General features: G+C 50.4%; 1 protein-coding gene across 2 annotated transcripts in view; it reads left to right on the plus strand.

Annotated features, from left to right (window-relative positions):
* The window catches only part of TRAIP (TRAF interacting protein), a 30,550-nt gene extending 6,583 nt beyond the window's left edge, over positions 1-23,967 (plus strand). The window contains exons 2-15 of one of the 2 annotated variants that reach the window (XM_007984267.3): positions 958-1,015; positions 1,551-1,634; positions 4,478-4,517; positions 5,439-5,566; positions 6,807-6,901; positions 7,406-7,519; positions 9,200-9,287; positions 9,895-9,984; positions 10,408-10,496; positions 20,218-20,370; positions 22,539-22,587; positions 22,841-22,990; positions 23,099-23,149; positions 23,359-23,967. In XM_007984267.3, the coding sequence (XP_007982458.1) occupies positions 958-1,015; positions 1,551-1,634; positions 4,478-4,517; positions 5,439-5,566; positions 6,807-6,901; positions 7,406-7,519; positions 9,200-9,287; positions 9,895-9,984; positions 10,408-10,496; positions 20,218-20,370; positions 22,539-22,587; positions 22,841-22,990; positions 23,099-23,149; positions 23,359-23,481 (1,312 nt within the window). In that variant the 3' untranslated portion in view covers positions 23,482-23,967. The remainder of the gene's footprint in view (positions 1-957; positions 1,016-1,550; positions 1,635-4,477; positions 4,518-5,438; positions 5,567-6,806; positions 6,902-7,405; positions 7,520-9,199; positions 9,288-9,894; positions 9,985-10,407; positions 10,497-20,217; positions 20,371-22,538; positions 22,588-22,840; positions 22,991-23,098; positions 23,150-23,358) is intronic. The other variant, XM_007984270.3, reaches the window with a different exon arrangement.
* Positions 23,968-26,897: the final 2,930 nt, after the last annotated feature.

Below are 26,897 nucleotides of genomic sequence, written 5' to 3' on the forward strand. Positions count from 1 at the left end.
ATTTTATGGCTGGGTATGGTGGCTCATACCTGTAATCCAGCACTTTGGGAGGCTGAGGCAGGTGGATCAGTTGAGGTCAGGAGTTCAAGACCAGCCTGGCCAACATGGTGAAACCCCATCTCTACTAAAAACAAAAATTAGCTGGGCGTGGTGGCGCATGCCTGTAATCCCAGCTACTTGGGAGGCTGAGGTAGGAGAACTGCTTGAACCAAGGAGGTGGAGGTTGCAGTGAGCCAAGATGGCGCCACTGCACTCTAGCCTGGGTGACAGAGCAAGACTCCATCTCAAAAAAAAAAAAAGTTATGAGTACGTAGTAGCTATACATATTTCTGGGATTTATGAGATATTTTGATGCAGGGATACAGTGTGTAATAATCACTTCAGGGTAAATGGAGTAGCCATCACCTCAAGCATTTATCATTGTTTTATGTTACAAACATTCCTATTATATTCTTTTAGTTACTGTAAAATGTACAGTAGATTATTATTGACTGTAGTCACTCTGTTGTGCTATCAAATACTAGATTGTATTCATTATATCTAACTTTATTTTTGTACCCTTACTTACTTTTATTTCTGGTTGATCCTCACCTTGAAAGTGTAGTCTTTGGGAATGCAGCTTAAAATGGGAGTGTTATCAGAGTCCCCATCCCTGAGAGCCCCTGAGCTTTGACTATATCTCTCCCAACCCCAGTCAAAGCCCAGAAGGTTGCCTGAAGGACTGCTTTTGGCCAAGCCAAAAGGGCCAAAAAAAAAAGGGCCAGCTGGCTGGAGTACTGAGTACCCGTCAGGCCTTGAGGGAGGTGCTGTAACTGTCCGTGCTGCTGCCCTCTTATTTGGGCAGGCATTGGGTCAAGGAGGAGCAGAACAAACCCTTTCGTGGTGAGAATGTTTGCCTGGCTTATGTCCCCAGACAAACAAGGGCTCATCAATCTATTGTTCTGCTTTTCATTCCAGCCTAATTCAGTGGTTCGAGACAGCACCAAGTCGGACCTGCCCACAGTGCCGAATCCAGGTGAGAGTGTTGGGGTGGGACCACATCAACTGAAGAGATCTCCTTAGCAGACAACAGGAATGTGAAAAGAGCTCTGAAACTGCAATATATCTGACCTTTTTGGACCCTTCTGGTTTAAGGCCAGTTGAGCCGCACTTGTGTCCTTGGGTTGGTTGAGGGGCCTGCTTACACCCACAGGTAGCTGGCAGATGGACTTGTTGCCTGGGCCAGTTTTCACTTGGATAGATTTGGCTGGCCTCCTTCACTGTCTTTTTCCTCAATGACTCAGCACCTAAAGTTCAGGTATCTTTTGAGCACTTAACCATGTAGGTCTGTAGTAATACGACTTCAGTGACCACCAAACCAGCAGCCCCAGCTTGGGGTACCTGCAGGGGTAAAGAGGTCTTTTGACTCTAAAGGATGTACTTTGAAAAGTTAGGTCTGAGAACAGGCCTGACATGCATGTCAGACAGGTAGTCAGACCCATGTACAACACTCTCCTCCTTGCGCATGACCCAGCTACACAATCATACTCTTATCTTGTTCTCCCATCCAGGTTGGCAAAAGAACCATTATCAATAAGCTCTTCTTTGATCTTGCCCAGGAGGAGGAGAATGTCTTGGATGCAGAATTCTTAAAGGTACCTAGAATTTATCTGATTCTACTGAACTCTAAACCCTCTGGGAGTTCACTTTCTTTCTTTTTTTTTTTTCTAAGAGACAGAGTCTTACTCTGTTGTCCACACTGGAGTGCAGTGGTGCAATCATAGCTCACTATAACCTCAAACTCCTGAGTTCAAGGGATCTCCCCACCTCAGCCTGCCTAGTAGCTAGGACTATAGGGGTGCACCACCATGTTCGGTTAATTTTTTTATTTTATGTATTTATTTATTTTTGAGATGAAGTCTCACTCTGTCACCCAGGCTGGAGTGTAGTGGCGTGATCTTGGCTCACTGCAACCTTTGCCTCCTGGGTTAAAGCAATTCTCCTGCTTCAGCCTCCTGAGTTGCTGGGACGACAGGCGCGTGCCACCATACCCGGCTAGTTTTGTGTTTTTAGTATAGATGGGGTTTCACCTTGTTGACCAGGCTGGTCTCGAACTCCTGACCTCAAGTGATCCACCCGCCTTGGCCTCCCAAAGTGCTGAGATTACAGGCGTGAGCCACTGTGTCTGGCCCTAATTTTTAAAATTTTTTTTTGTAGAGATAGGGCCTTGCTATGTTACCTAGGCTGGTCTTGAACTCTTGGGCTGGAGCAATCCTCCCACCTTGGCCTCCCAAAGTGCTGAGATTATGGGCATAAACCACTGTGCCTGGCCTGGGAGTTCACTTTCTATTTCCACATAAGTGGAGGGTTCCTGGAGCATGGAGATGAAGTTATAGAGGTGAGACTTGGTACAGTTTTCAAGGTGGGGACACAAAAAGCAGTGGACAAGTGATGAGACACAGTCATCAGAGAAATACACTGTGAGGGAAGAGGGGAGCTGCTTGACTGTAAACCCTCCCCTTGTGATTTCAGGTCAATTCCAACCTTAATTCTCTCCTGCGGTCTTGTTTCCTCATCTTTTAAAGAACCTACAGCCATCCTGTATAGCCCACTTTGCTGGTTGGATAGTTAGTGACAGATTAGAAAACTCTTCTACTCCCCAGTCACAGAAGATTTTTGGACTCAGTGTTCCCTAGCCTGCCTGTGCCTCAAAAGTGCCTGGGGAGGCTGGGCGTGATGGCTCATGCCTGTAATCCCAACACTTTGGGAGGCCAAAGTGGGCAGATCACTTGAGCCCAGGAGTTCAAGACCAGTCTGGGCAACATGGGACCCCATCTCTATTAAATAAAAAAAGTTAAAAGAAAAAAAATTACCTAGGGAGCTTGGTGTAAAGTCGGATGCCTGGGCCTTCCCCAGACCAGAGCTCTTGGAATCAAGATTTGCAGCTCAGGTGGGAATGGAGGTGAAAGTGGGTAGTTTCCCTCCTGTAAATCTACTGCTTCTCCTCCTAACTTAAATTTTAGCTTTTTTTGTGTGCAAGCAGGCTGCATTGGCAGAGAACTCTTGAGGAAGTTGGATTGGGATTCACAAATGATCCCTGGACTCTGAGGGTTAATTTACTGGGTATCTGTCAGATCAGAGTTCATTTGGCTCTGGCCCCAGGGTGTCATGATGTCCTTGGAACCTCACTGCTTCAGGAACATGGAGCTTTTGTGCTTAGAGCAAGCATGTTCATCGTCATGGTAACTGCTCCCAGTTTTAAGCAGTGTCTTCCCTGTGATGAAAGCAACAAAGGCAGTTTCATTTATTTCCAGCTTTCAAAGCCAGGTTTGTGAGACAGGTAGCACCATCTTGGGTAGTTTGGAGCAAGGGCTTGGAAGCCCCTGCTGGAGTGTGGAAGAAGCCAGAGGACTATGGGTAGTGGTGCAGCAGCCATGGCCTAGTATCTGTTCTCAGGCAGCCCCTGTGTGCTCTTCCTTACCCACCACTTCCACTCCCAGCTGTTCAGCCTATACTAACCAGCCCAGCCACCAGAAGCTCCTGCCCCCAGAGTCCTGGGTGGAGAGTTTGACAGCAGGGTCTTGTTTACCCACTGGGCCTGGGCCATGCTGTTGGTCACATGTGAAATTCTGAGTCTTCTGTTGACCTTAGACGAGTGATCTAGAGTAAGATTTGCCTGGATTCCATCTAGCTACCACCATGGACCCTTGGTCAAGCATTTCAGTTTTGTAAAAGTCCTTGGCTTTCTTTGTTATGGAGCAGGCACCTCTCTTGCTCATGGGGATGTTGAGTTCTCTGGCATCCTGAATAGGAACTGGGTTCAGTTCTGCCACAGCTTCTCAGTGATTCTGTGGCATGGCTGTGGAACATTTGCAAGGGCTTTGAGAGGCTCACTTGATCCTCACAACAGTCTAGTTAGAGACTAGACACATGGGAGGTTTCATCCAGGAGTACAAAGCTATTCTGGCATACCTACCTCCATTTGATCCTAGGTCTGGAAGGTCTGTGGTACACAGAGCCAGTTCAGAACTTGGAGGAAAGTAGACTATGAATCAGGAAGACCCAGGGTGGGAGAGGAGGAGTAATGGCCCAGGGTCCTTGGCCATTCCTATTGTGTGTCCCTGGTGAGGCAGCTGATACCCAGAGGGAATGAGACCAACAGAGCAATGAGGCCAAGGAAGCGATAGAAGCTTCTGCTATGGAGACTGATCACAGGGGCCCAACTTTACTTCCCTTCCACTATTCTACCTCTTTACCTGTCCTGGGGCCTTGTCCCTGAGATTATTCCTCCATTTTACCTACTTTTCAAAAGGGCACATGGAGCTAAAGCAGTGCTTATCTTTCCATTGTTAGCTTAGCTTGGCCTTGAGGCACTGCAGGATTCATGCCCTAGAAGGCCTCATTGTTCAATCCTGGGGCTCCCCACCACCTTATGGGAGACAACTTGGAGGTCGACTATGATGCTTTCCTGCTGCTTATTGTGGGTATTGCCTTTCAGAATGAACTGGACAATATCAGAGCCCAACTTTCCCAGAAAGGTGAGTTAGCAAGAGACAGGGGGTACTGGGAAGCCCCTGACTTGGATGCTGCAGGAAGGGGGCCCTAGGAGGAAGGTTTCAAACTGTTTGGGAGAGCCAGGGCCTTTCCCTGCTTTGTATGTCCAAGAGTCCTGCTAGCTCTTGTGGCTGGCAGAAAAAGAGAGGGAAGGGAAGTGACTGAAGCTGTTCACCTAGACCAGGTGAGCCTCTTGTCTCTGAGTGCAGCTTCTTGCCCAGGAACCAAGATAGGAGGGGGCTACCTGATGGGACAGAATATCTTTGGGAGAGGACTCAGCAGCTGAGTTTGACTGGAACCTGCTTGAGTCCTGGGATGATGAACTAACTGGACCCATGAGGGGTGGGGAGTGGGCAGTAAAATATTTTCCTGGCCGGGCGCGGTGGCTCATGCCTGTAATCCCAGCACTTTGGGAGGCCGAGGCAGGCGGATCACGAGGTCAGGAGATCGAGACCATCCTGGCTAACACAGTGAAACCCCGTCTCTACTAAAAATACAAAAAAAAAAACTAGCCGGGCGAGGTGGCGGGCGCCTGTAGTCCCAGCTACTCGGGAGGCTGAGGCAGGAGAATGGCGTGAACCCGGGAGGTGGAGCTTGCAGTGAGCTGAGATGGCACCACTGCACTCCAGCCTGGGCCACAGAGCGAGACTCCGTCTCAGAAAAAAAAAAAAAAATTTCCTAAGTAGTTCAAGCAGCAGAAAGTGGGCTTTTACCTGAATGAAGGCTCTGGCTCAGCTTCTGTGGTTTGGCACATCCCAGAGAAGGAAGCGGGCCACCCAGCTTTCAGCTCTGAGTCTTGTTTCTCACCTGCCTAAGGGATCAGGCACTGAAGCCAAGGGCCCAAGTTCTTATGCTGATGGATGGACAGGCCTTTCCCTTTCCCCCACCCACTATCCCTGCTCCAGAGAAGGAGAAACGAGACAGCCAGGTCATCATCGACAATCTGCGGGACACGCTGGAAGAACGCAATGCTACTGTGGTATCTCTGCAGCAGGCCTTGGGCAAGGCCGAGATGCTGTGCTCTACACTGAAAGTAGGTCCTCAGGTTTTATGGGCACAGAATTAGTGGGGAGGTATTGCTCCAGAACTGGACTCCCCATTCTGGGCTTATCTTCTGGTTCTGCTTCAGTCAATACCTTGGTTTGGGGAGTTGTAAAATAGAGGCAAATCACTTCTTCCCCTTGCCCTCCCATACTGTACCCATCCATCCTATAAGAAAAGGGCCATGTTGGCTATACTTGGGGTTTTGTGCTAGGTAGTTTGAAGAGGCAAGGCCTTCCCAGTACCTCACAGAAGGGATGCTCAACTAAGAGCTCATGGGCCATGTTTCCAAAAGTGGTTCATACTCTACTGATGAGGCCAGCCTGAAGAACCTTCCATTAGCACTCCAGTCCTTGGCTGGGCTGCTCTCCTGAGCCAGATCAAACAGCATCCTAGGGAGGAGCAAGGGCCTTTGAAGTCAGCTGTGCTGAGCTGACCAGCCAGATCAAAGCCTGCAGAGTGAACAGTCTTAGACCCAGATGAATTTTGCATCAGCCTGGGTTGGTGAGCCTCTTGCTCTCCAAGGGGCATGAGAGGTGATTGATCTGAACCCATGATTGATATTCTGGCCTTGTAGGCAGGAGCAGTCCTTGCTGGATGCCATTTGAAAGGGAAAGGGAGCCATCCTTGTGAACAGACAAGGCCCCAGGATATTCATTGTCTCTGTTCCTGCTTGGGAGCTGGGTTGGATCACATGGTCTGGCTGGTGGGAGGGAGCAAACTGGCACCTGGCTACAGAGCAGGAGTCTCTAATGGTATTCTCAGGTCAGAGACAAGTGGTCTTAGGCTGAAGGCAGCCTGGCCAGCTTCCCCTGGCTCAATTCTTCATTCTTGGCAACTGTCCATGGGTCTGGGTGGTGGATGGTGAGGCCTGGGTTTGTGCTCTGGACTTCTTCAGCCACCTGCACAACATGTACCATGAGGCCCAGACCACTGGACCTTGGCAGCCTGCAGTGGGCTTGTAAATGCTGGCAGTGGGCTGCGCCTACTGTAAGAAATCTTTCAGGAGGAAGCAGGCACAGAGGTGAAGAAGCAGCTGGCTTAGAGCCTTTTAGCAGAAGCACAAGTGAGAGTGGGACCCAGGAGCTTTACCTCCTGGGGTTTGGGAGTACATGGTTATCAGCATTTTCAAAACATAAGCTGCAGAGAGTTCTGGAGCAGTTTTCCTAGTGACTTTAGCAATGGCTTCTGAGGGCCTCCAAGCATCAGATATGGGTGTATTTGCTTTTCAGAAGCAGATGAAGTACTTGGAGCAGCAGCAGGATGAGACCAAACAAGCGCAAGAGGAGGCCCGCCGACTCAGGAGCAAGATGAAGACCATGGAGCAGTGAGTTTGGAGCTGGGTCCTGCACTGTGCCTTTGCCCCCAGGGCCTGCAGGTTCTTACGACTGCAACAGGGAGTGGGATTGGGTCATGTCCGAGGCTCAAATCTCCATAGGCCTTGGAGGGCTGAGGTCAGCTGGGTGTGGGCACAGATCTTAGCCTCTATGAACTCTTCCACCATTCCAAGGAATGGGAGCCCTTGCCACATTCCTCCCTGTCTCTGTTGCCTGTGGCCAGATGACCTGGTGGGTTTTTCCCTCCAGGAACCTCTCTCCAGGAAATCCCTCACCTTGAGACCCTCTTTCAGCACCTCTTCTTTCTCAGCAGCATCCTTGGAGCTATGCTTATCTCTGCTGTGGGGCCTTTCCTTGGGCACACCCACCTGCTAAACATCCTAGCAGCCTAGCCTGTTACCTTAGCAACGGCAGCAAAGGAAGGCAGAGCTGCACTGGGTACCTACCCATCAGCCTCCAGATTGCAAATGCCGTGGGCTGGGTGTGTTTTTCAGGATTGAGCTTCTACTCCAGAGCCAGCGCCCAGAGGTGGAGGAGATGATCCGAGACATGGGTGTGGGACAGTCAGCGGTGGAACAGCTGGCTGTGTACTGTGTGTCTCTCAAGAAGTGCGTACTGTGGCCCCTCTCAGCAAACACAGGAGATAGGCCATGGGGCTCCTGCCATGTCATTGCTTCCCATCTCTTGTAAAGCAGATAGAGCTAAGGGGCAAACTCTGGAGCCATGCTGCCTTTGAACCCTGATTCCACCTCTCAGCAGCTATGTGGCCTGGTGCCAGTTTCTTGGCTTCTTTGACCTTCAGCTTCCTGAATGGAGATAGTAGTAGGCCTGCCTCATAGGATTGTTGAGAGGATTGAGTGTGAATCTTTTTTTTTTTTTTGAGACGGAGTCTCGCTCTATCGCCCAGGCTGGAGTGCAGTGGCGGGATTTTGGCTCACTGCAAGCTCCCCGTCCCGGGTTCACGCCGTTTTCCTGCCTCAGCCTCCTGAGTAGCTGGGACTACAGGCACCCGCCACTGCGCCCGGCTAATTTTTTTTATTTTTAGTAGAGACGGGGTTTCACCGTGGTCTCGATCTCCTGACCTCGTGATCCGCCTGCCTCGGCCTCCCAAAGTGCTGGGATTACAGGCATGAGCCACCGCGCCTGGCCTGAGTGTGAATCTTAAGTGCTGTTTCTAAGGGAGTTGACCTAGCTCTCTGAGCTATAAGCCCCATTGTGATTGATATCTAGAGCCTGTTCCCCTTTAGCACTATGATCCTGCCTGGCTTGGATCAAACTCGTATTCTTACTCTGGTGGGTGTAAGGTTGGCAGGAAGGGTGGAGGGTCACTTAGCTGAGAGGCATAAAGGGTCCAAGATGCTTTCTTTAAGACCAGGTGAGGCCGGGCGCGGTGGCTCAAGCCTGTAATCCCAGCACTTTGGGAGGCCGAGACGGGCGGATCACGAGGTCAGGAGATCGAGATCATCCTGGCTAACACGGTGAAACCCCGTCTCTACTAAAAAAATACAAAAAACTAGCCGGGCGAGGTGGCGGGCGCCTGTAGTCCCAGCTACTCGGGAGGCTGAGGCAGGAGAATGGCGTAAACCCGGGAGGCGGAGCTTGTAGTGAGCCGAGATCCGGCCACTGCACTCCAGCCTGGGCGACAGAGCGAGACTCCGTCTCAAAAAAAAAAAAAAAAAAAAAAAAAAAAAAAAGACCAGGTGGTAGGCCGGGCGCGGTGGCTCAAGCCTGTAATCCCAGCACTTTGGGAGGCCGAGATGGGCAGATCACGAGGTCAGGAGATCGAGACCATCCTGGCTAACACGGTGAAACCCCGTCTCTGCTAAAAAATACAAAAAACTAGCTGGGAGAGGTGGTGGGCACCTGTAGTCCCAGCTACATGGGAGGCTGAGGCAGGAGAATGGCATAAACCTGGGAGGCGGAGCTTGCAGTGAGCTGAGATCTGGCCACTGCACTCCAGCCCGGGCGACAGAGCAAGACTCCGTCTCAAAAAAAAAAAAAAAAAAAAAGACCAGGTGGTTTAGGGGGCCCCCTAGTGAGACTGGGGCTTTCTGTATGCCCTCTCAAGTCACCAGTGCCTGCAGGACAGGCAGGAGGAAAGAGTCACTTCCTTGCATTCTCTGCAGGACCCTCCACAGTGCCACCTGGTACTTACTGGGCTCAGGTGTCAAAGTAGGAATGAGAATGAGTTGAGGGGTTGGGCAGTGCTTTGTGTTAGATTAGTGCTGTGGCTCAGTCTGACCTGCAGGTGTTCTTTTCTGGCATCTCTTTCCATGGCCACATTGCAGAGAGTACGAGAATCTAAAAGAGGCACGGAAGGCCTCAGGGGAGCTGGCTGAGAAGCTGAGGAAGGATTTGTTTTCCTCCAGAAGCAAGGTAACTTAGCAGTGAACACGAGGCGGCTCTCCTTTTGTCATGCTCACTCTGGTCTCCTGAGCAAGGCCATGGGACCTGATGGCACAGCTGACTCCCTGGGGCAGCTGGATGACTTATAGAGATTTGTTACCAGTCCTTACTGGGCATTGGTCTGAATATGTGACTTGTCCAGTAGGGATAGACAGATCACAGAGGTATCTGCCAACATGTGGACACTCATGCTCCCCTCTGCTCTTCCCAGCTCCTGGGTACCTCTCAGCTGGCTGGAGAGCACAGGCCCCAAATGTGACAGCGTCAGGGGCCTATTTTTGCACCATGTCTGGAGTAGGAGGGCTCCTGGAACCTGATTCGGTCAGCATAGCTGCTTTTACTTCTGGCATGGTGCATCCACAGGCTGCAGGATGTAGGAAGCAGCCTTTGCTTCTGGGCAGCTCCGGATGTGCATTGCCAGACTGAGGCCTAGCCTCAGAGAGCGGGGATCTCTTCCCATACCCCTAGTCTCTTCTGGACTCTAGGCTACCTTAATCACTCACTGGGGAGCAGCAGGAGGGGGCAGGGAACAAGGCTATCACTTGGCTTGTCCTTCACTCCCTACACTTTCTTATAGTTGCAGACAGTCTACTCTGAATTGGATCAGGCCAAGTTAGAACTGAAATCAGCCCAGAAGGACTTACAGAGTGCTGACAAGGAAATCATGGTGAGGAACATCCCTGGCTTGACAGGAATGAGGGGTGGTTTGTGTGCCCTCCCAAAGCAGGGCTGGGCTATCTCTGCCCAGGACCCTTGCACCAGTCAGTGGTGGTTCTGGGCCCCTGCATCTTCCTGGGTGAGGGTGTGCCCCTTGGCCGTGGTCCGAACTGGAACCTGGGCCTCCTCAACAGAGGGCAGATAGCACCATGAGTCTTCCCTCATAGTCTGTCCTGTACTTACATCCCTGAGGTCCCTCATCAGAGGAGGGGCTCTAGCTGGGGCTTGGCCTCCTGAGCCTAATAATGGGGTATCAGGCCTTGCTCTGTTCCCAGTGGGCCGGCCTTTCATGCATGCTAGTCATGTCCTCTGCATTATCTCTGGACTTGATGCCTCAGCCTTTCTCTCATACACTTTTCTTTCCCTCCCCAAGAGCCTGAAAAAGAAGCTAATGATGCTGCAGGAAACTTTGAACCTGCCACCAGTGGCCAATGAGACTGTCGACCGCCTGGTTTTAGAGAGGTTTGTTGAGCCTTGGGCGGTACAGGGGTCACAAGGTGGGAGAGCTTTCTGGTAACAGTCTTTACTCCTTCTGGCTTTGGTGGGGTGGGTGACCTTTGTGGACCTGATGTCTGCAGACAACCTGCCCTGGAAGCCAGCCAAGATTTAGCTGGCAGGCAGCTTTGAAGCAAATTAGTGTCTGACACGGAGAGGCCAGAGAAGGCCAGAGGACCTAGAAGTGGTCTGAGAATAGGGCAGGAGCACTGACTGTCTTGGGGCATCCTGTTTATGGAGTAGCTCCCCACATGTATCTGTCCACCCTAGATTTTGAAACAAATATGAAACCACTAAAATAATTCCCCTACTGCCAGGAGTGCATGCTTTAAAGCTGCCAGCAGAGGGAGCCAAGAGGCAGAAGGATTGGTGTCGCTGCAAGCATGGGCATCTGTTTCTGCTCCTGAGAGTTTCACAGAAACAGACTAGCTGAGAGCATCCTCAAGGCTACTTCCTGCCTGCCGAAAGTCCCCAGCAAGGACCCAGACAGAAGGCACACAACTCCTGTCAGTGGCCCCAGTTTTTTTTTTTTTTTTAATGGAGTCTCACTCTGTTGCCAGGTTGGAGTGCAGTGGCACGATCTTGGCTTACTGCAATCTCTGCCTCCTGGATTCAAGCGATTCCCCTGCCTCAGTCTCCCAAATAGCTGGTATTACAGGTGCACACCACCATGCCCGGCTAATTTTTTGTATTTTAGTAGAGACGGGGTTTCACCATGTTGGCCAGGATGGTCTCGATCTCCTGACCTCCTGATCCACCTGCCTCGGCCTCCCAAAGTGCTGGGATTACAGGTGTGAGCCACCATGCCTAGTTGCTTTTGTTTACTTTCTTTACCTCTTCAGTGTGCTGGAAGGCCTGGACTCCTACAGCAGGTCCTTGATGAGTGCCCACTGCATGGCAGACCTTCTCTGTTCTCTTGGAGCTTATGTTCCAGTGGGATAGATGAGCTGGGAGTTTCGATGGCTAAGCCCACAGCCCACCAGCTATATACTACATTATAGAATCTGGTCTGTAGCTCCCAGCTGGGGACAGGCCCACTTCATTCTGAGTAAGCTTCATGCCAGAGCCTGTAGCCCATTTGGTACAGGGAGGATAACAATGGTCTCCCTTGGCTTTCAGGCCAGCAGGACACTAAACTGACAAACCTTCGTAAGCTGGGCTGGGCTTGGCTTGTCATCAAGCCACATGAGGATGACTTCATTCATTTTTGTCTCCAGTATTTTTCTGGGCATAACTATTGAAGTGGTTGGCTGAGTGCATTGACTCATACCTGTAATCTCAGCGCTTTGGGAGGCCAAGGTGGGAGGATTGCTTGAGTCCAGGAGTTCAAGACCAGCCTGGGCAACATAATGAGACCCTGTATCAAAAAACTTAAAACTTAGTCCAACATGGTGGCACACACTTGTAGTTCTAGCTACTCAGGAGACCAAGGCAGGAGAATCACTTGAGCCCAAGAGTCGAGCTATGATTGTGCCACTGCACTGCATCCTGGGAGACAGAGTAAGACCCTGTCTCTCTTGAGAGACCAGGCACGGTGGCTCACGCCTGTAACCCCAGCAGTTTGGGAGGCTGAGTCAGGGGATCACCTGAGGTCAGGAGTTTGAGACCAGCCTGACCAATATGGTGAAACCCCATCTCTACTAAAAATACAAGAATTAGCTAGGTGTGGTGGTGGGCGCCTGTAATCCCAGTTACTCGAGAGGCTGAGGCAGGACAATCGCTTGAACCTGGGAAGTGGAGGTTGCAGTGAGCTAAGATCGCACCACTGCACTCCAGCCTGGGTGACAGAAAGACTCTGTCCCAAGAAAAAGAAAAAAAAAATTACGGTGGCAGGTCTGTTTGTTTTTAGCAAAAGCCCATCTTTTTTTTTTTTTTTTTTTTTTTTTTTTTGAGACAGAGTCTTGCTCTGTCACCCAGGCTGGAGTGCAGTGGCCGATCTCAGCTCACTGCAAGCTCCGCCTCCCGGGTTTACGCCATTCTCCTACCTCAGCCTCCCAAGTAGCTGGGACTACAGGCGCCCGCCACCTCGCCCGGCTAGTTTTTTGTATTTTTTAGTAGAGACGGGATTTCACCGTGTTAGCCAGGATGGTCTCGATCTCCTGACCTCGTGATCCGCCCGTCTCGGCCTCCCAAAGTGCTAGGATTACAGGCTTGAGCCACCGCGCCCGGCCACAAAAGCCCATCTTTTAACTAGGCATTAGGTAGCACCAGCACAGTCTATTCTTGTTTTTATTTGTTTGTTTTGAGATAGGGTCTCATTCTGTTACCCAGGCTGGAGTGCAGTGGTGTGATCATAGCTCACTGCAGCCTTGACCTGCTGGGCTCAGGTGATGTGATCCTCCTGCCTCAGTCTCCTGGATAGCTGGGACTAAAGTGCTGGGATTACAAGCATGAGCCACCATGCCCATCCTAGGCACAGCATCTTCTTTTTTTTTTTTTTTTTTTTTTTTTTTGAGACGGAGTCTCGCTCTGCCGCCCAGGCTGGAGTGCAGTGGCCGGATCTCAGCTCATAGCAAGCTCTGCCTTCTGGGTTCACACCATTCTCCTGCCTCAGCCTCCTGAGTAGCTGGGACTACAGGCACCCGCCACCATGCCCAGCTAACTTTTTGTATTTTTAGTAGAGACGGGGTTTCACCATGTTAGCCAGGATGGTCTCAATCTCCTGACCTCGTGATCCGCCCGTCTCGGCCTCCCAAAGTGCTGGGATTACAGGCTTGAGCCACCGCGCCCGGCCTGGCACAGCATCTTCTAAACTCAGAGCCTCAAGCTCTCAAAAATGGTTGTTGAATCCTCAGCAATAGCATTGCCCTGTCTTCTTTGTGTTCTGATGGCAAGACCCTCACAACTACAAGTGACCTCAAAGACTCTGCCTCTACCTTTCTCCTGTGACTGCTAATGTGTTACTACAGAGGTCTGGAAGAAGTCTTAAGTTTTCTTGGGCCACCTGCTCGGGAGGCTGAGGTGAGAGGATCACTTGAGCCTGGGAGGTCAAGGCTGCAGTGAGCGATGATCATGCCACTGCACTCTAGCCTGGGCAACAGAGTGAGACCTGTCTCAAAAAAAAAAGTCATGTCAAGGAAGGTGGAAGAGTAGAAAGCTCCAGGAATCCATCTCTCTGTGGCAACAGTTGAGCTGGCTGAAACTATCTGAAGCAACCACTTTGGAAATCTGGTCTAGTAGAACATTTTCAGCATCCAGGGAAGAGGTTGATGAAGAAGCTGGTAAACTTCAGTAAATTTTCTCATAGCAGCTCCACCTCCTGGGCTCAAGTGATCCTCCTGCCTCAATCTCCTGAGTAGCTGGGATTGACTACAGGCATGCACCACCATGCCCAACTAATTTTTTGTAGAGACAAGGTCTCACTTATTGCCCAGGCTGGTCTTGAACTCCTGACCTCAAGCGATCCTCCTGCCTGGGCTTCCCAAAGTGCTGGGATTACAGGTGTGAGCCACCTTTTCTTTTCCTCCCCTCCCCTCCACTCCCCTCCTTTCCCCTTCCTTTCCTTTCCTTTCATTTCCTTTTTTTTCTTTCTTTTCTTTTTGAAATGGTGTCTTGCTCTGTCGCCCAGGCTGGAGTACAGTGGTGCCATCTTGGCTCACTGCAACCTCCACTTCCCGAGTTGAAGCGATTCTTCTGCCTCAGCCTCCCGAATAGCTGGGATTATAGGCACGCTCCACCATGCCCAGCTAGTTTTTTTGTATTTTTAGTAGAGACGGAATTTCACCATGTTGGCCAGGCTGGTCTTTAACTCCTGACCTCAAGCGATCCTCCCACCTTGGCCTTCCAAAGTGCTGAGATTACAGGTGTGAGCCACCATGCCCAGCCACCACCATTTCTTGATTTAAAATTAGGAAAATTAAGAAATTTCTGGCTGGATATGGTGGCTGTACTAAAAATACAAAAATTAGCCAGGTGTGGTGGTGCATGCCTATAATCCCAGCTACTTGGGAGGCTGACGCACGAGAATGGCTTAAACCTGGGAGGTAGAGGTTGCAGTGAGCTGGGATCGTGCCACTGTACTCCAGCCTGGATGACAGAGCGAGACTCTGTCACAAAAACAAAAACAAAAAAAATTAAGAAGTTTCTTAGGTTTTTTAAGAAACTTCTTAATTTTTATAACTTTTTACTGCAGCAATATTTTTTGTTTGTTTGTTTTTGAGACGGAGTCTTGCTCTGTCGCCCAGGCTGGAGTGCAGTGGCCGGATCTCAGCTCACTGCAATCTCTGCCTCCCGGGTTCCCGCCATTCTCCTGCCTCAGCCTCCCGAGTAGCTGGGACTACAGGTGCCCGCCACCTCGCCTGGCTAGTTTTTTTGTATTTTTTTAGTAGAGACGGGGTTTCACTGTGTTAGCCAGGATGGTCTCAATCTCCTGACCTCGTGATCCACCCATCTTGGCCTCCCAAAGTGCTAGGATTACAGGCTTGAGCCACCGCGCCCGGCAGCAATATTTTTTATTGTGGTAAAATATAAACAAAATTCACTATCGTAACCATTTTTAAGTACATTTCTGTGGCGTCAAGTACAATTACTTGCTGTGCAACCATCACCACCATCCCACTCCAGAATGTTTTCATCTCCCCAAGGTGAAATTCTATACCCATTAAACAGTAACTCCCCTTTCCCCTTTCTCCTCAGCTCCTTCGCTTACCATTCTACTTTCCGTCGCTATCAATTTGACTACTTTAGGAGCTTCATATAAGTGGACTTATATAATATTTGTCCTTTTATTACTGACTTATTTCACTTAGCATAATGTCTTCAAGGTTTATCCATGTAGCATGTATTAGAATTTTCTTACTTTTTAAGGCTGAATCAGTAATCATATTTAATTTAATTTTTTTTTTTTTTTTTTTTTTTGAGACAGGGTGTTGCTTTGTTGCCCAGGCTGGAGTGCAGTGGCATGATCTTGGCTCACTGCAACCTCTGCCCCCTGGGTTCAAGGGATCCTCCCACCTCAGCCTTCCAAGTAGCTGAGATTACAGGGATGTGCCACAATGCCCAGTTAATTTATTTAATTTTATATTTTGTAGAGACAGAGTCTCAATATGTTGCCCAGGTCAATATTGAACTCCTGGCCTCAAGCCATCCTCCCACCTCAGCCTCCCAAATTGTTGGTATTACAGGCGTGAGCTACTGTGCCTGGCAGTATTCATGTTTTAAATTTGCAAGCATTCTTTCTTGCTCTTTGGGTATGTCTGTTTTGCAAAGCATGATGTTCTTGTTTTTTTGTTGTTTTTTTTTTGAGACGGAGTCTCGCTCTGTCGCCCAGGCTGGAGTGCAGTGGCGCAATCTCGGCTCACTGCAAGCTCTGACTCCTGGGTTTATGCCATTCTCCTGCCTCAGCCTCCTGAGTAGCTGGGACTACAGGCACCTGCCACCATGCCCAGCTAATTTTTTGTATTTTTAGTAGAGATGGGGGATGTTCTTGTTTTATGGTCTCATATTTCTCTTTGTCTCAGAGTCAGTAATTGTGCACCGTGGACTTTCTCCTGGGCTCCTCTCCCATACCTGGTAGTCCTTGGCTATTTTGTAGGCCAACCTATGTGGGTAGGGTTTGGGGGAGATGTGCAGACAGCTCACATCATGTTGAGTCTTACCTGAACCCAGGATGCAGAAGGCTTTACTGTTGGGGCCAATAATATTGTCTGCCCTAGGTCACTCTACATGGTTTGTTTAGCGTCTTTGAGAAAAGCTCTTCTGTTTATTGGCCCAGGGCAGCAGCCTGACTGCCTAGTGTTCTACCAATGCAGATTAGGATAGGGTGGAGCCAAGCTCACAATTTCATCAGTGTTCCAGTTTTCAGGCCTGTTTAATGCTTTTGCAAGGCCCTCCCTTGCCTTCATGGACCCCTCCTTGTGGGTTCTGGCTGCTGTGTCAGTCTCTTGTCCCCTGGCCATGCTTTCTCTCCCAGAATTTTTTGGAAATCTCTGGGGGCTGATGGTGGTTGCCCTTTCTACTTGTTGCAGTAGGATTACCCTTCATATCTGTCATTTTAGGGAGGCATCAGCAGGTAGCCACCACCCCAATTACAAAGTCAGTGTTAGGAAGATCTCTCTTATGGGCCCCAAGGGCCCCTGAACTCTAGGCTGGAGAAAGCCAGGGAGATCTTTCCTTAGGGTAGGGTAAGGCCACCAGGAGCCATGAGTTCATGGAGGAGACATTGACTAATCCCATGCCACACAGGCAATGAGCTGCTCAAGGCCTTAGCTATGTTCTGGAAAGGGGAGCTTTGAGTGTCTTACCTGACCCGCTAAGGCATCTGGCATGAAGCCCTGTAAGATGACCATGGGTGGGTGTCCCAAGGGTGATAGTGTCACTCAGGAGGGCCTCAAGCCAGCCTCAACCAGTGAGGGAAGGACTACTAAGCCCTAGGTTCTTCTTCATAGGACAAACAGAAGGTGGGAAGGAAAGAAAGTGGACCCCTGGCAGAAGGGGAAACAGGTTTCAAGCTCATAAAGGAAGAAGAATAGGCCGGGCGCAGTGGCTCAAGCCTGTAATCCCAGCACTTTGGGAGGCCGAGATGGGCGGATCACGAGGTCAGGAGATCGAGACCATCCTGGCTAACACGGTGAAACCTCGTCTCTACTAAAAAAATACAAAAAACTAGCGGGCGTGGCGGCAGGCGCCTGTAGTCCCAGCTAGTCGGCAGGCTGAGGCAGGAGAATGGCATAAACCCGGGAGGCGGAGCTTGCAGTGAGCTGAGATCCAGCCACTGCACTCCAGCCTGGGTGACAGAGCAAGACTCTGTCTCCAAAAAAAAAAAAAAAAAAGGAAGAAGAATATAGAAACAGTCTAAGAGAAAGCCGGGCCCAGTGGCTCACGCCTGTAATCCCAGCACTTTGGGAGGCCAAGGTGGGCAGATCATAAGGTCAGGAGATCGAGACCATCCTGGCTAACATGGTGAAACCCCGTCTCTACTAAAAATACAAAAAGTTAGCTGGGCATGGTGGCGGGTGCCTGTAGTCCCAGCTACTCAGGAGGCTGAGGCAGGAGAATGGTGTGAACCCAGAAGGCAGAGCTTGCTGTGAGCCGAGATCGCACCACTGGACTCCAGCCTGGGCAACAGAGCGAGATTCCATCTCAAAAAAAAAAAAAAAAAAAAGTCTAAGAGAAGAAGAAATGTGTCCTTATGATCCAGATGTGGATATGGGGAGTGAAGGAGGCACCGTGAGAACCTCCTGAGTCTTGAGTTTAGTGTTGTGGATGACCAGGAGGTGCAAGTGAATAAGCCTGGCTTGCCTTGAGCTTGGGCACCACTAGGCAACGCCTTAGGGGATGGCTGGGAGTAGAAAGTCCTGCCTTGGCCGGGCGCGGTAGCTCAAGCCTGTAATCCCAGCACTTTGGGGGGCCGAGACGGGCGGATCACGAGGTCAGGAGATCGAGACCATCCTGGCTAACACGGTGAAACCCCGTCTCTACTAAAAAATACAAAAAAACTAGCCGGGCGAGGTGGTGGGCACCTGTAGTCCCAGCTACTCAGGAGGCTGAGGCAGGAGAATGGCGTAAACCCGGGAGGCGGAGCTTGCAGTGAGCTGAGATCCGGCCATTGCACTCCAGCCTGGGCAACAGAGCGAGACTCCATCTCAAAAAAAAAAAAAAAAAAAAGAAAGTCCTGCCTTGAGCTACCTTGAGGGTAAAATTCACAGCACCCAGCGAGATCCTGCCTGCCTCTTGAGTTTATCTTTCCTAACCTGAGCCTCAACTTGCTGGGATTGGTAAATGGTGGCAGAATATGGATACTGCAAAAAAGTTGGCATAAGTGGCCCTGGCTGCTGTGGTTCCCAGAGGAGGAAGCAAAGCAGCCAGCCTGGAGTTGGTTTGAGGTGGGTTTGTGCAGCCTTCATTTTTACTTGCAGGCAAGGACAGAAGTAGAGCTTCTAGGGTCCTGGACAGGGAAGGAAGAAATAGTCCAGGCTGCCTGGATTGCTTAGCCACCCAGATCAATGCAGGTAGCCTTCCTCCCTCTGATGTGTACATCCCAGTGAGAGTGGGACTGTGGTGCAGCCCTGAAAAGTTCCGGAGGAAGGGAAGAGAGAAGGCATCTTTGGAGCTACCCTTGCCACTCCCCAGGGTTCTCCTTGTATGGCAGGAGCTGGGGAGCCCTGCCAGGTCTGGGTGGGCTGGAAGAATCCTGTGGGCTGTAGTTTTTAATAGAATAAAACTTCACTCCCCCCCGCCCCACACCCACCCATTATAAAAGTAAAAACACACTCATTGAGAATTTGGAAAATAGGGAATTATAGAGGTAGTTACAGTTGACATGTGGAATATTTCCTTCTACTCCTTTTTCTGCATGTGGGGGTGGGGTTGGGAGTGGTGGGGGGGTGCCAAATCATGTAATTGCACTATACATGGAGTTTTGTGTGCCTTTTAAATTAAATTAATTTTTTTTTTTTTTTTTTGAGATGGAGTCTCGCTCTGTCACCCAGGGTAGTGCAGTGGCCGGATCTCAGGTCACTGCAAGCTCTGCCTCCTGGGTTCATGTCATTCTCCTGCCTCAGCCTCCCAAGTAGCTGGGACCACAGGCGCCCGCCACCACGCCCGGCTAATTTTTTGTATTTTTGGTAGAGATGGGGTTTCACCGTATTAGCCAGGATAGTCTCGATCACATGACCTCGTGATCTGCCTACCTCGGCCTCCCAAAGTGCTGGGATTACAGGCGTGAGCCACCATGCCCGGCCAAATTAAATTTTTTTAAGACAGAGTCTGGATCAGTGCAGTGGTGCAATCAGGGATTACTGTTGCATGCTTTTTTTTTTTTTTTTTTTGAGACAGAGTCTTGCTCTGTCGCCCAGGCTGGAGTGCTGGAGTGGAGTGCAGTGACGCGATTTCGGCTCCATCTCAAAATAAATAAATAAATAAATCTAGCATACAAACATTTCCCCATGTTATTAAATTTACTCTCTGGAAACACTACTTTTTGCCTACGTTATATTTAAGCTATGACTGCCAGTCCCCTAGGGAATCATTTTGATGGTTTCTAATATTGTACCATTTGCCGGGGTAAGTAGCAACATCACAGGGAGAGGAAGGGAGACCTTCCCTCCACATCAATCTGTGGTGACATCTCTGACTGGCTCCTTACATTGCATTCTGAGACATGAGGCCATGTGGTCAAAGGGCAGTAGGCTTTTGTTTATACATTTAGGTTTTCTCTGGGTTTTGGCTTGCTTCTTTCTTTGTCTTCCAGACTTTCACTGGTCCCATGACTATGCAAAGGACTGAGTCAAGTGGTTTGTTCTCTAGAGAGTAGGGCTTTTTTTTGAGACAGAGTCTCGCTCTGTTGCCAGGCTGGAATGCAGTGGCACAATCTCGGCTCACTGCAACCTCCGCCTCCCGGATTCAAGCGATTCTCCTGCCTCAGCCTTCTGAGCAGCTGGGACTACAGATACGAGCCACCACACCCAGCTAATTTTTGTATTTTTAGTAGAGATGGGGTTTCACCATGTTGGCCAGGATGGTCTCGATCTCCTGACCTCGTGATCCGCCCACCTTGGCCTCCCAAAGTGCTGGGATTACAGGCGCGAGCCACTGTGCCTGGCCGAGAGTAGGGCTTTCTTGAGGGGTGGCCTTCAGTCAGGAGTGGGCTCCAGGTCCCTGGAGCTGAGTTGTCTCTGATGCTTGAGGAGCTGTTGTCCTTCTGGGTTACCACTGTGGCCCCAAGTAACCAGGTCATCTCTGCCTTCAGCCCAGCCCCTGTGGAGGTGAACCTGAAGCTCCGCCGGCCATCGTTCAGTGAGGATATTGATCTCAATGCTACCTTTGATGTGGATACTCCCCCAGCCCGGCCCTCCAGCTCCCAGCATGGTTACTCCAAAAAACTTTGCCTAGAGAAGTCACAGTGAGTGGTAGTCCCCGGCACTGTCCATGGGCTGGTGGGGGGATAGCTAAGACAGCTCTGCAGGCCCTGTGCTGTTAGCTCTGAGTGGCTGATGGGGCAGTGAGTACTGCCTAGGCTTAGCTATGGCTTTGGTTCCAGCTACCTCTTGTTCCCTTACCTGAGCACTCAATCTGTGCAAACCCCTTCTCTTATTTCATTATTCCTCACCATCACCCTTCAAGGAAAAGGTATTGGAATGCAACTTAGAGAATGTAGGGATGCCAGAAGGGGTGGGTCTGGGCCGGTGGAGTTGGAGAGGGTGGTCCCGATACCTTTAAGGCCTGCCCACCAGAGTTCTGAGCCAGGGACTCTGAACTTCCTCTCTATGTTTGCCTCTGAGGCTCATGCCTGAGGGAGGATCATCTCAAACCACAGAGCCCAGGGCCTTACCACCCAAGGGGGTGACCCACAGGGGCAGGCATGAGAAGCTGTCTGGAACTCCAGTGGGGCAGGTGGAACCTGCTCTGGGGTACTGTGGGACCAGAAAAAGGGAGGCTATCTCCTTGACCAGGTTTGCCAAGTGTGATTCACTGTGGAGACAAGGACTATACTCATTCATACAGGTACTGTTCAGGTGAGGCTGGTCAAGGGCTGGGCAGGTTTCCTCTTATTCAAAGACTTTGGACAGAAAGAAGAGAAAGAGAAAGAAATTGAGATGCTAGACAGTGGAGGTGGCAGGGAGCAAGAGGGCAAGCCAGCTGGGCTGTCTAACCTCCCAAACCTCAGGGGCATGGGCATCCCTGTTGTAGATGGCCAAGCCTGGTAGCAATGAGAAACAAACCTAGGACCCGTGGGCTGCAGTCCCCAGGGATCCTGTCAGAGTCTGCTGCGTACTCTGGCTTCCTCCTGTTGCCCGTCTTCTGCTGTAAAGGTTGAAGGTGGACATCTGGGGTCTTCAGGCTGCCAGGCCTTTCAGAGACATTTCCACCACCTTCAGGGCCTATGGAGGTAGCGAAGGAGGTAGTGAAGTTCAGAGTCCCTAACTCAGCTCATCCATTCTGGAGCCTTGGTTGTCATGTAGCCTTACCACAGGCCATTAAGGCAGGAGCAGAGGAGTCAGCCACCAGGCCCTGATCCCATGCCTGTCCTTATGACTTGAGAAGCCACAGGGCCAGCCTTAGATCATCATCTTCTCAGGCCGGTTGTGGTGGCTCACGCCTGTAATCCCAGCACTTTGGGAGGCTGAGGCAGGTGGATCACGCGAGGTCAGGAGATCGAGACCATCCTGGCTAAAACAGTGAAACCCCGTCTCTACTAAAAATACAAAAAAAAATTAGCCAGGCCTAGAGGCGGGCGCCTGTAGTCCCAGCTACTTGGGAGGCTGAGGCAGGAGAATGGCGTGAACCTGGGAGGTGGAGCTTTCAGTAAGCCGAGATCACGCCACTGCACTCCAGCCTGGGCGGCAGAGAGAAACTCCACCTCTAAATAAATAAATAAATAAAAATCACCATCTTCTCACCCACCAGGGGAAACGCCAGGAGAGGGTATCCAGCTGCTGGGTTCCCCAGGAATTGGATGGAAATAGTTTCCAGCTCTGGGGCTGGGATTGGGAGGCCAGGGCCTGGGGCCATGCGCTATTCTGCCCCAGGCCCTTCCTACACACACTCTCTAGGGAGATGGCCTGGCCCTGTGTTCTGAGAGGAGTTTGTGAGCGACTTTACTGAAAGGCTAACTTACTGAGGCTCTCGTGGAGGTAGTGTCCCCTCTCTAGGAAGGCATATCTAGGCCTGAGCTCATAAGATGCCTTTTGCTCATATCAGGGCATGACTGGCTTTCCTCCCGTGGGTGGTGAGTTGGTTGGGCTCTCCAGCCCCATACAGAGCCTGGGACATGGTGAGGTGCCCGAGGACTTGAGGAGCATTGGAATTTGGCCTTGAGTGGAAGCCACAGGATTGGAACACGGTCCAGTCATCCCCAGTCATCCCTGTCTCTGCCACCCTACTAGCTGTGACTGTCCAGCTATTAACAGACCTGCACTTGGGGTGGGATCACTGAGGTGCCTTGCCCAGAATGCAGGCATGGCAGCAGCAGTGCCACATGGTAACTCCCCAAGGTACGTGTGCTGAGCCTGGTTCACCTGCCCTCATGTCTTTCTTACCTACCCCTTGCCTTCTCTCGCATTCTTGTAGCTCCCCAATTCAGGATGTCCCCAAGAAGATACGCAAAGGCCCCAAGAAGGTAAGAGCTTTCTAGAAGAAGCACAGTCTAACCGTTGCCAGGACTGGACTTTTGGGAGGGCATGGTCTTGCCAGAGCCCTGTCACTCCTGGTCCAGAACTGAGGTACTTTGGAGCCACCCTTGGGATTCTACTCATTATCCCTCCTGCCTCCTAGTGAGGCATCAGAGATCCTGATCTTGTTCCACCACCACTACCCTCCCTCCTTTGCTGACATCTGGCTTATCAAGTCTGGCCCTGGGGTCTTTCCTGCAGGAGTCCCAGCTTTCACTGGGTGACCAGAGCTGTGCAGGAGAGCCAGATGAGGAACTGGTTGGTGCCTTCCCTATTTTTGTCCGGAATGCCATCCTGGGCCAGAAACAGCCCAAGAGGCCCAGGTCAGAGTCCTGTCGCAGCAAAGATGTGGTGAGTATGGCTTCTCACAGTGGCAGGAGCCAACCCTCTTGGGTAGAAATGGGTGGCCAGCCACCCAGCCCATTAGCCTGGCCCACTCATCTCTTTTTTCCACCCTAGGTAAGGACAGGCTTCGATGGGCTCGGTGGCCGGACAAAATTCATCCAGCCTGTATCCTTTTTCTGTGGTGTTGAGCTGAGCTGAGCTGTGGAGCCCATACTATGCCTCACCTATACTCCCAGCCTGCCAGTGCCAACAGCCTCAGGTGTGCAGTGCTGGGCCTCATTCTGTGTACCAGGGCAGCCCAGCCCCGGCTCAGACCCTTTCTTGCCCTGCATTGCAGTCCTTTCTCCAAGCCTCTTCCTTGACAGCTCTTCCAGACTGACACAGCCATGATCCGCCCATTGCCTGTTAAGCCCAAGACCAAGGCTAAGCAGAGAGCGAGGGTGAAGACAGTGCCTTCTCTCTCCCAGGCCAAGCTGGACACCTTCCTGTGGTCGTGAGAACAGTGAGTCTGACCAGTGGCCAGACACATGCCTCCAACTTGTAGGATTTAAGGACTGTCCAGGCAGGGGGTTTTGTGGGCAGAGCCCCACTTTCGGGACCAGCCTGAGGAGTAAGGGCAGACAAACAGGTGAGGGGGAGACACCCAGAGGCTGCTCTTCCTGCCCTCACCCTGCCCCACTCCCATGACTGGGAGCTGACATGACCAGCCCACTGATCCTGTCAGCAGGGCCTGCTCCTGTTGCCAGGCTTCTGTTTATAGCCATGATCAGATGTGGTCAGACTCTTTCTGGGGCTGGAGACCACGGTCGCTTGTTGACTGTCTCTGTGGACCAGAGTACTTGAGGCATCTCAGGCAGCCTCAGCCTGAGCTTCTACCTGCCTTTGACTTGCTGCTAGGCATAGCCTGGGCCAAGCAGGTTGGGGAATGGAGGATAGAATGGGATGTATGGAGAGAATGAAAGATTTTCATGTAAAATAAAATTTAAAAAAATAATAATAATCTCTTCTTCCTGGTTCTGAGAGTGTAAATTTGCACCAACACTTTAGAAAACTGTTTGGCATGACTTTCTAAAGCAGGAATATCACCTAGCCTCAGACCTAGCAGTTCCTTCCCTAGGCATGTGCCTTCTCATGGGGCACGGGAAGACTCTAGCAAAAATGAGATCACTTCTGCTTTTCTCACAATCTCTAACCTAGGCATAGCCTAAAGGCCATAAGTAGGAAAGTGAATGAGTAAACGGAAATCTATCTATACAGGGATACTCACAGCAAATATCCAACGACCACTACCTTCCGTTCCTCCCCAGGTTTAAACACTACCAGCAAAATTACTAGCTTTTGATTTTGGCTGCAAAGGCACTTTCTTTCTTTCTTTTTTTTCTTTTTGCAACAGGGTCTCCCTCTGTCTCCCAGGCTGGAGTGCAGTGGCACAATCACAGTTCACTGCAGCCTCAACCTCCCAGGCTCAGGTGATCCTCCCACCTCAACCTGTAGCTGGGACTGCAGGTATGTGCCACCACACCTGGCTAATTTTTTTATTTTTACTTTTTGTGGAGACAGGGTCCTGCTATGTTGCCCAGGCTGGTCTCAAACCCCTGAGCTCAAGCAATCCTTCTGCCTTGGCCTCCCAAAGTGCTGGAATTATAGGTGTGAGCCACCACACCCAGCCAAGGGCACTTTCTTTCAAGTGCTTCACTTCTTGACCCCCAGCCTGAGTGAAGTCCCCTAAATTTCCCTCTCCCACTATTAGGTAGGAGTTCACCTGTTTTCCCAGGACCCAGCATGGGGATTAAGAGCACAGGGAGTGAGTGAGTGCTGCAGTGGAGGTTGCCCAGCTGATCTCTAGCATATCTGGAGGAGTATGGGGCTTTATGGCAAGGAGGTGCCATTCTTGGTTATGAGTTTTGGCCCCTCTGCAGCTGCTGTTTAGTGATGTGAAGTGAAGCATCAGGTTAAGAGTGTAGGGGCTGGCTACTAGCACTGTCCAGCTGAGTGATCTTAGGTAAATTACCTGGCCTCTCTGTGCTTGGCTTCTTTTTTTTTTTTTTTTTGAGACAGAGTCAGTCTGTTACCCAGGCTGGAGTGCAGTGGCACAATCTCAGCTCACTGCAACCTCCACTTCCCGGGTTCAAGCGATTCTCCTGCCTCAGCCTCCTGAGTAGCTGGGACTATAGGCACGCACCACCATGCCTGGCTAATTTTTGTATTTGTAGTAGAGACGGGGTTTCACCATGTTGGCCAGGCTGGTCTCAAACTCCTGACCTAAGGTGATCCACCCACCTCGGCCTCCCAAAGTGGTGGGATTACAGGCGTGAGCCACCGTGCCTGGCCCCTGTGCTCAGCTTCTTTATCTGTAAAGTAGGGATCTGGGCCAGGTGTGGTGACTCACACCTATAATCCGAGCACTTTGGGAGGCCAAAGCGGGTAGATTGCTTGAGCCCAGGAGTTCGAGACCAGCCTGGCCAACATAGTGAAACCCCATCTCTCCAAAAATTCAAAAATTAGCCGGGCATGGTGGTGTGCACCTGTAGTCCCAGCTACTTGGGAGGCTGAGGTGGGAGGATCACCTGACCCTAGGAGGCAAAGGCTGCAGTGAGCCGAGATCATTCCACTGCACTCCAGCCTGAGCGACAGAACGAGACTCCCCAAAATAAAAATAAAGTGGGGATCTGTGTTGCGTATAGGTTAAGAACTTATGGCAGCTAGGTGAAATAAGCCAGACACAAAAAGACAACTATTGTATGATTCCACTTACATGAAGTGTCTAGAACAGGCAAGTTCACAGAGACAGAATAGAAGTTAGCATGGGATGGGGGGGCAGGGGAGTTACTGCTTGATGGTCACAGAATTTCTGTCTGGGGTGATGAAAAAGTTTTGGAAATAGGTGTGATGGTTACCAAAAATTGAACTTATGACCTGAATATATGGACATCTTGTGTTCCTGGATTAGAAGACTTAATATTAAGATGGCAATAACCCCCAAAGCATTCTACAAATTCAATACAATCCCTATCAAAATTCCAGTGGGCTTTGTTTTTTGCAGAAATTTGAAAACTAATTCTCAAATTTATATGGAATTGCAAGAGGCTCTGAATAGCCAAAACATTTTTTTGAAATTGTTTTAAAGAAAAGATAAAGTTCTTCCCAATTTAAAAACTTAACTATAAAACTATAGTAATCAAAAGAGTGTGGAGCGAAGGCATGCACAATGGTGGAACTGGAAGCTCCAGGGGTTGGTTCCTGGATCAAAGCAAGCATTGAGCTGAAAAGAGCAGTGATTATAATCAACCGTTTCAGAACTCTGGTTCCTGACCAGACATTTAACAAGGGGGTTGCTGGATGAAGAGAGTAGTGTGAATCAAGCAGCTACTACTCCCATTCCTCAGCCCCACCCGGCTGTGGGGATAACAGCACCAGTTCTGAAAGCAGCTGACTGGTGCCAGAACAGGTCTGGGGACCTTGCCCTCCAAAAATTTGGGGGTTGTGTGCTTTGGTGGACCTGGAGGTACTCTGAGATGCTTGCCTTGGTTTCAGCCTCTTAGATACAATTCCTACACTAATACCCTACTCCACCCCACCTTGGCAACACATCAGAAGATTTAAAGGACCCGTGCCTTTTTTTGTTTGTTTTTTAAGCCAGAAAATCTTTGTGAGCTCACTCACTAGCTGACTACAGAGATAATAGAGGCTGGGCACAGCGGCTCACACTTTGGGAGGCTGAGGCAGGAGGAATACTTGAACCTAGGAGTTCAAGACCAGCTTGAGCAAAACAGTGGGACCCTGTCTCCACAAAAAAATTTAAAAATTAGCCAGGTGTGGTGGTGCATGCCTGCAGACTCCCAGCTGCTAGGGAGTCTGAGGCAGGAGAATTGCTTGATTCCAGGAGTTGGAGACTGCAGTAAGCAGTGATTAT

Source organism: Chlorocebus sabaeus, chromosome 22 (assembly GCF_047675955.1).
Source record: "Chlorocebus sabaeus isolate Y175 chromosome 22, mChlSab1.0.hap1, whole genome shotgun sequence".
NCBI lineage: Eukaryota > Metazoa > Chordata > Mammalia > Primates > Cercopithecidae > Chlorocebus > Chlorocebus sabaeus.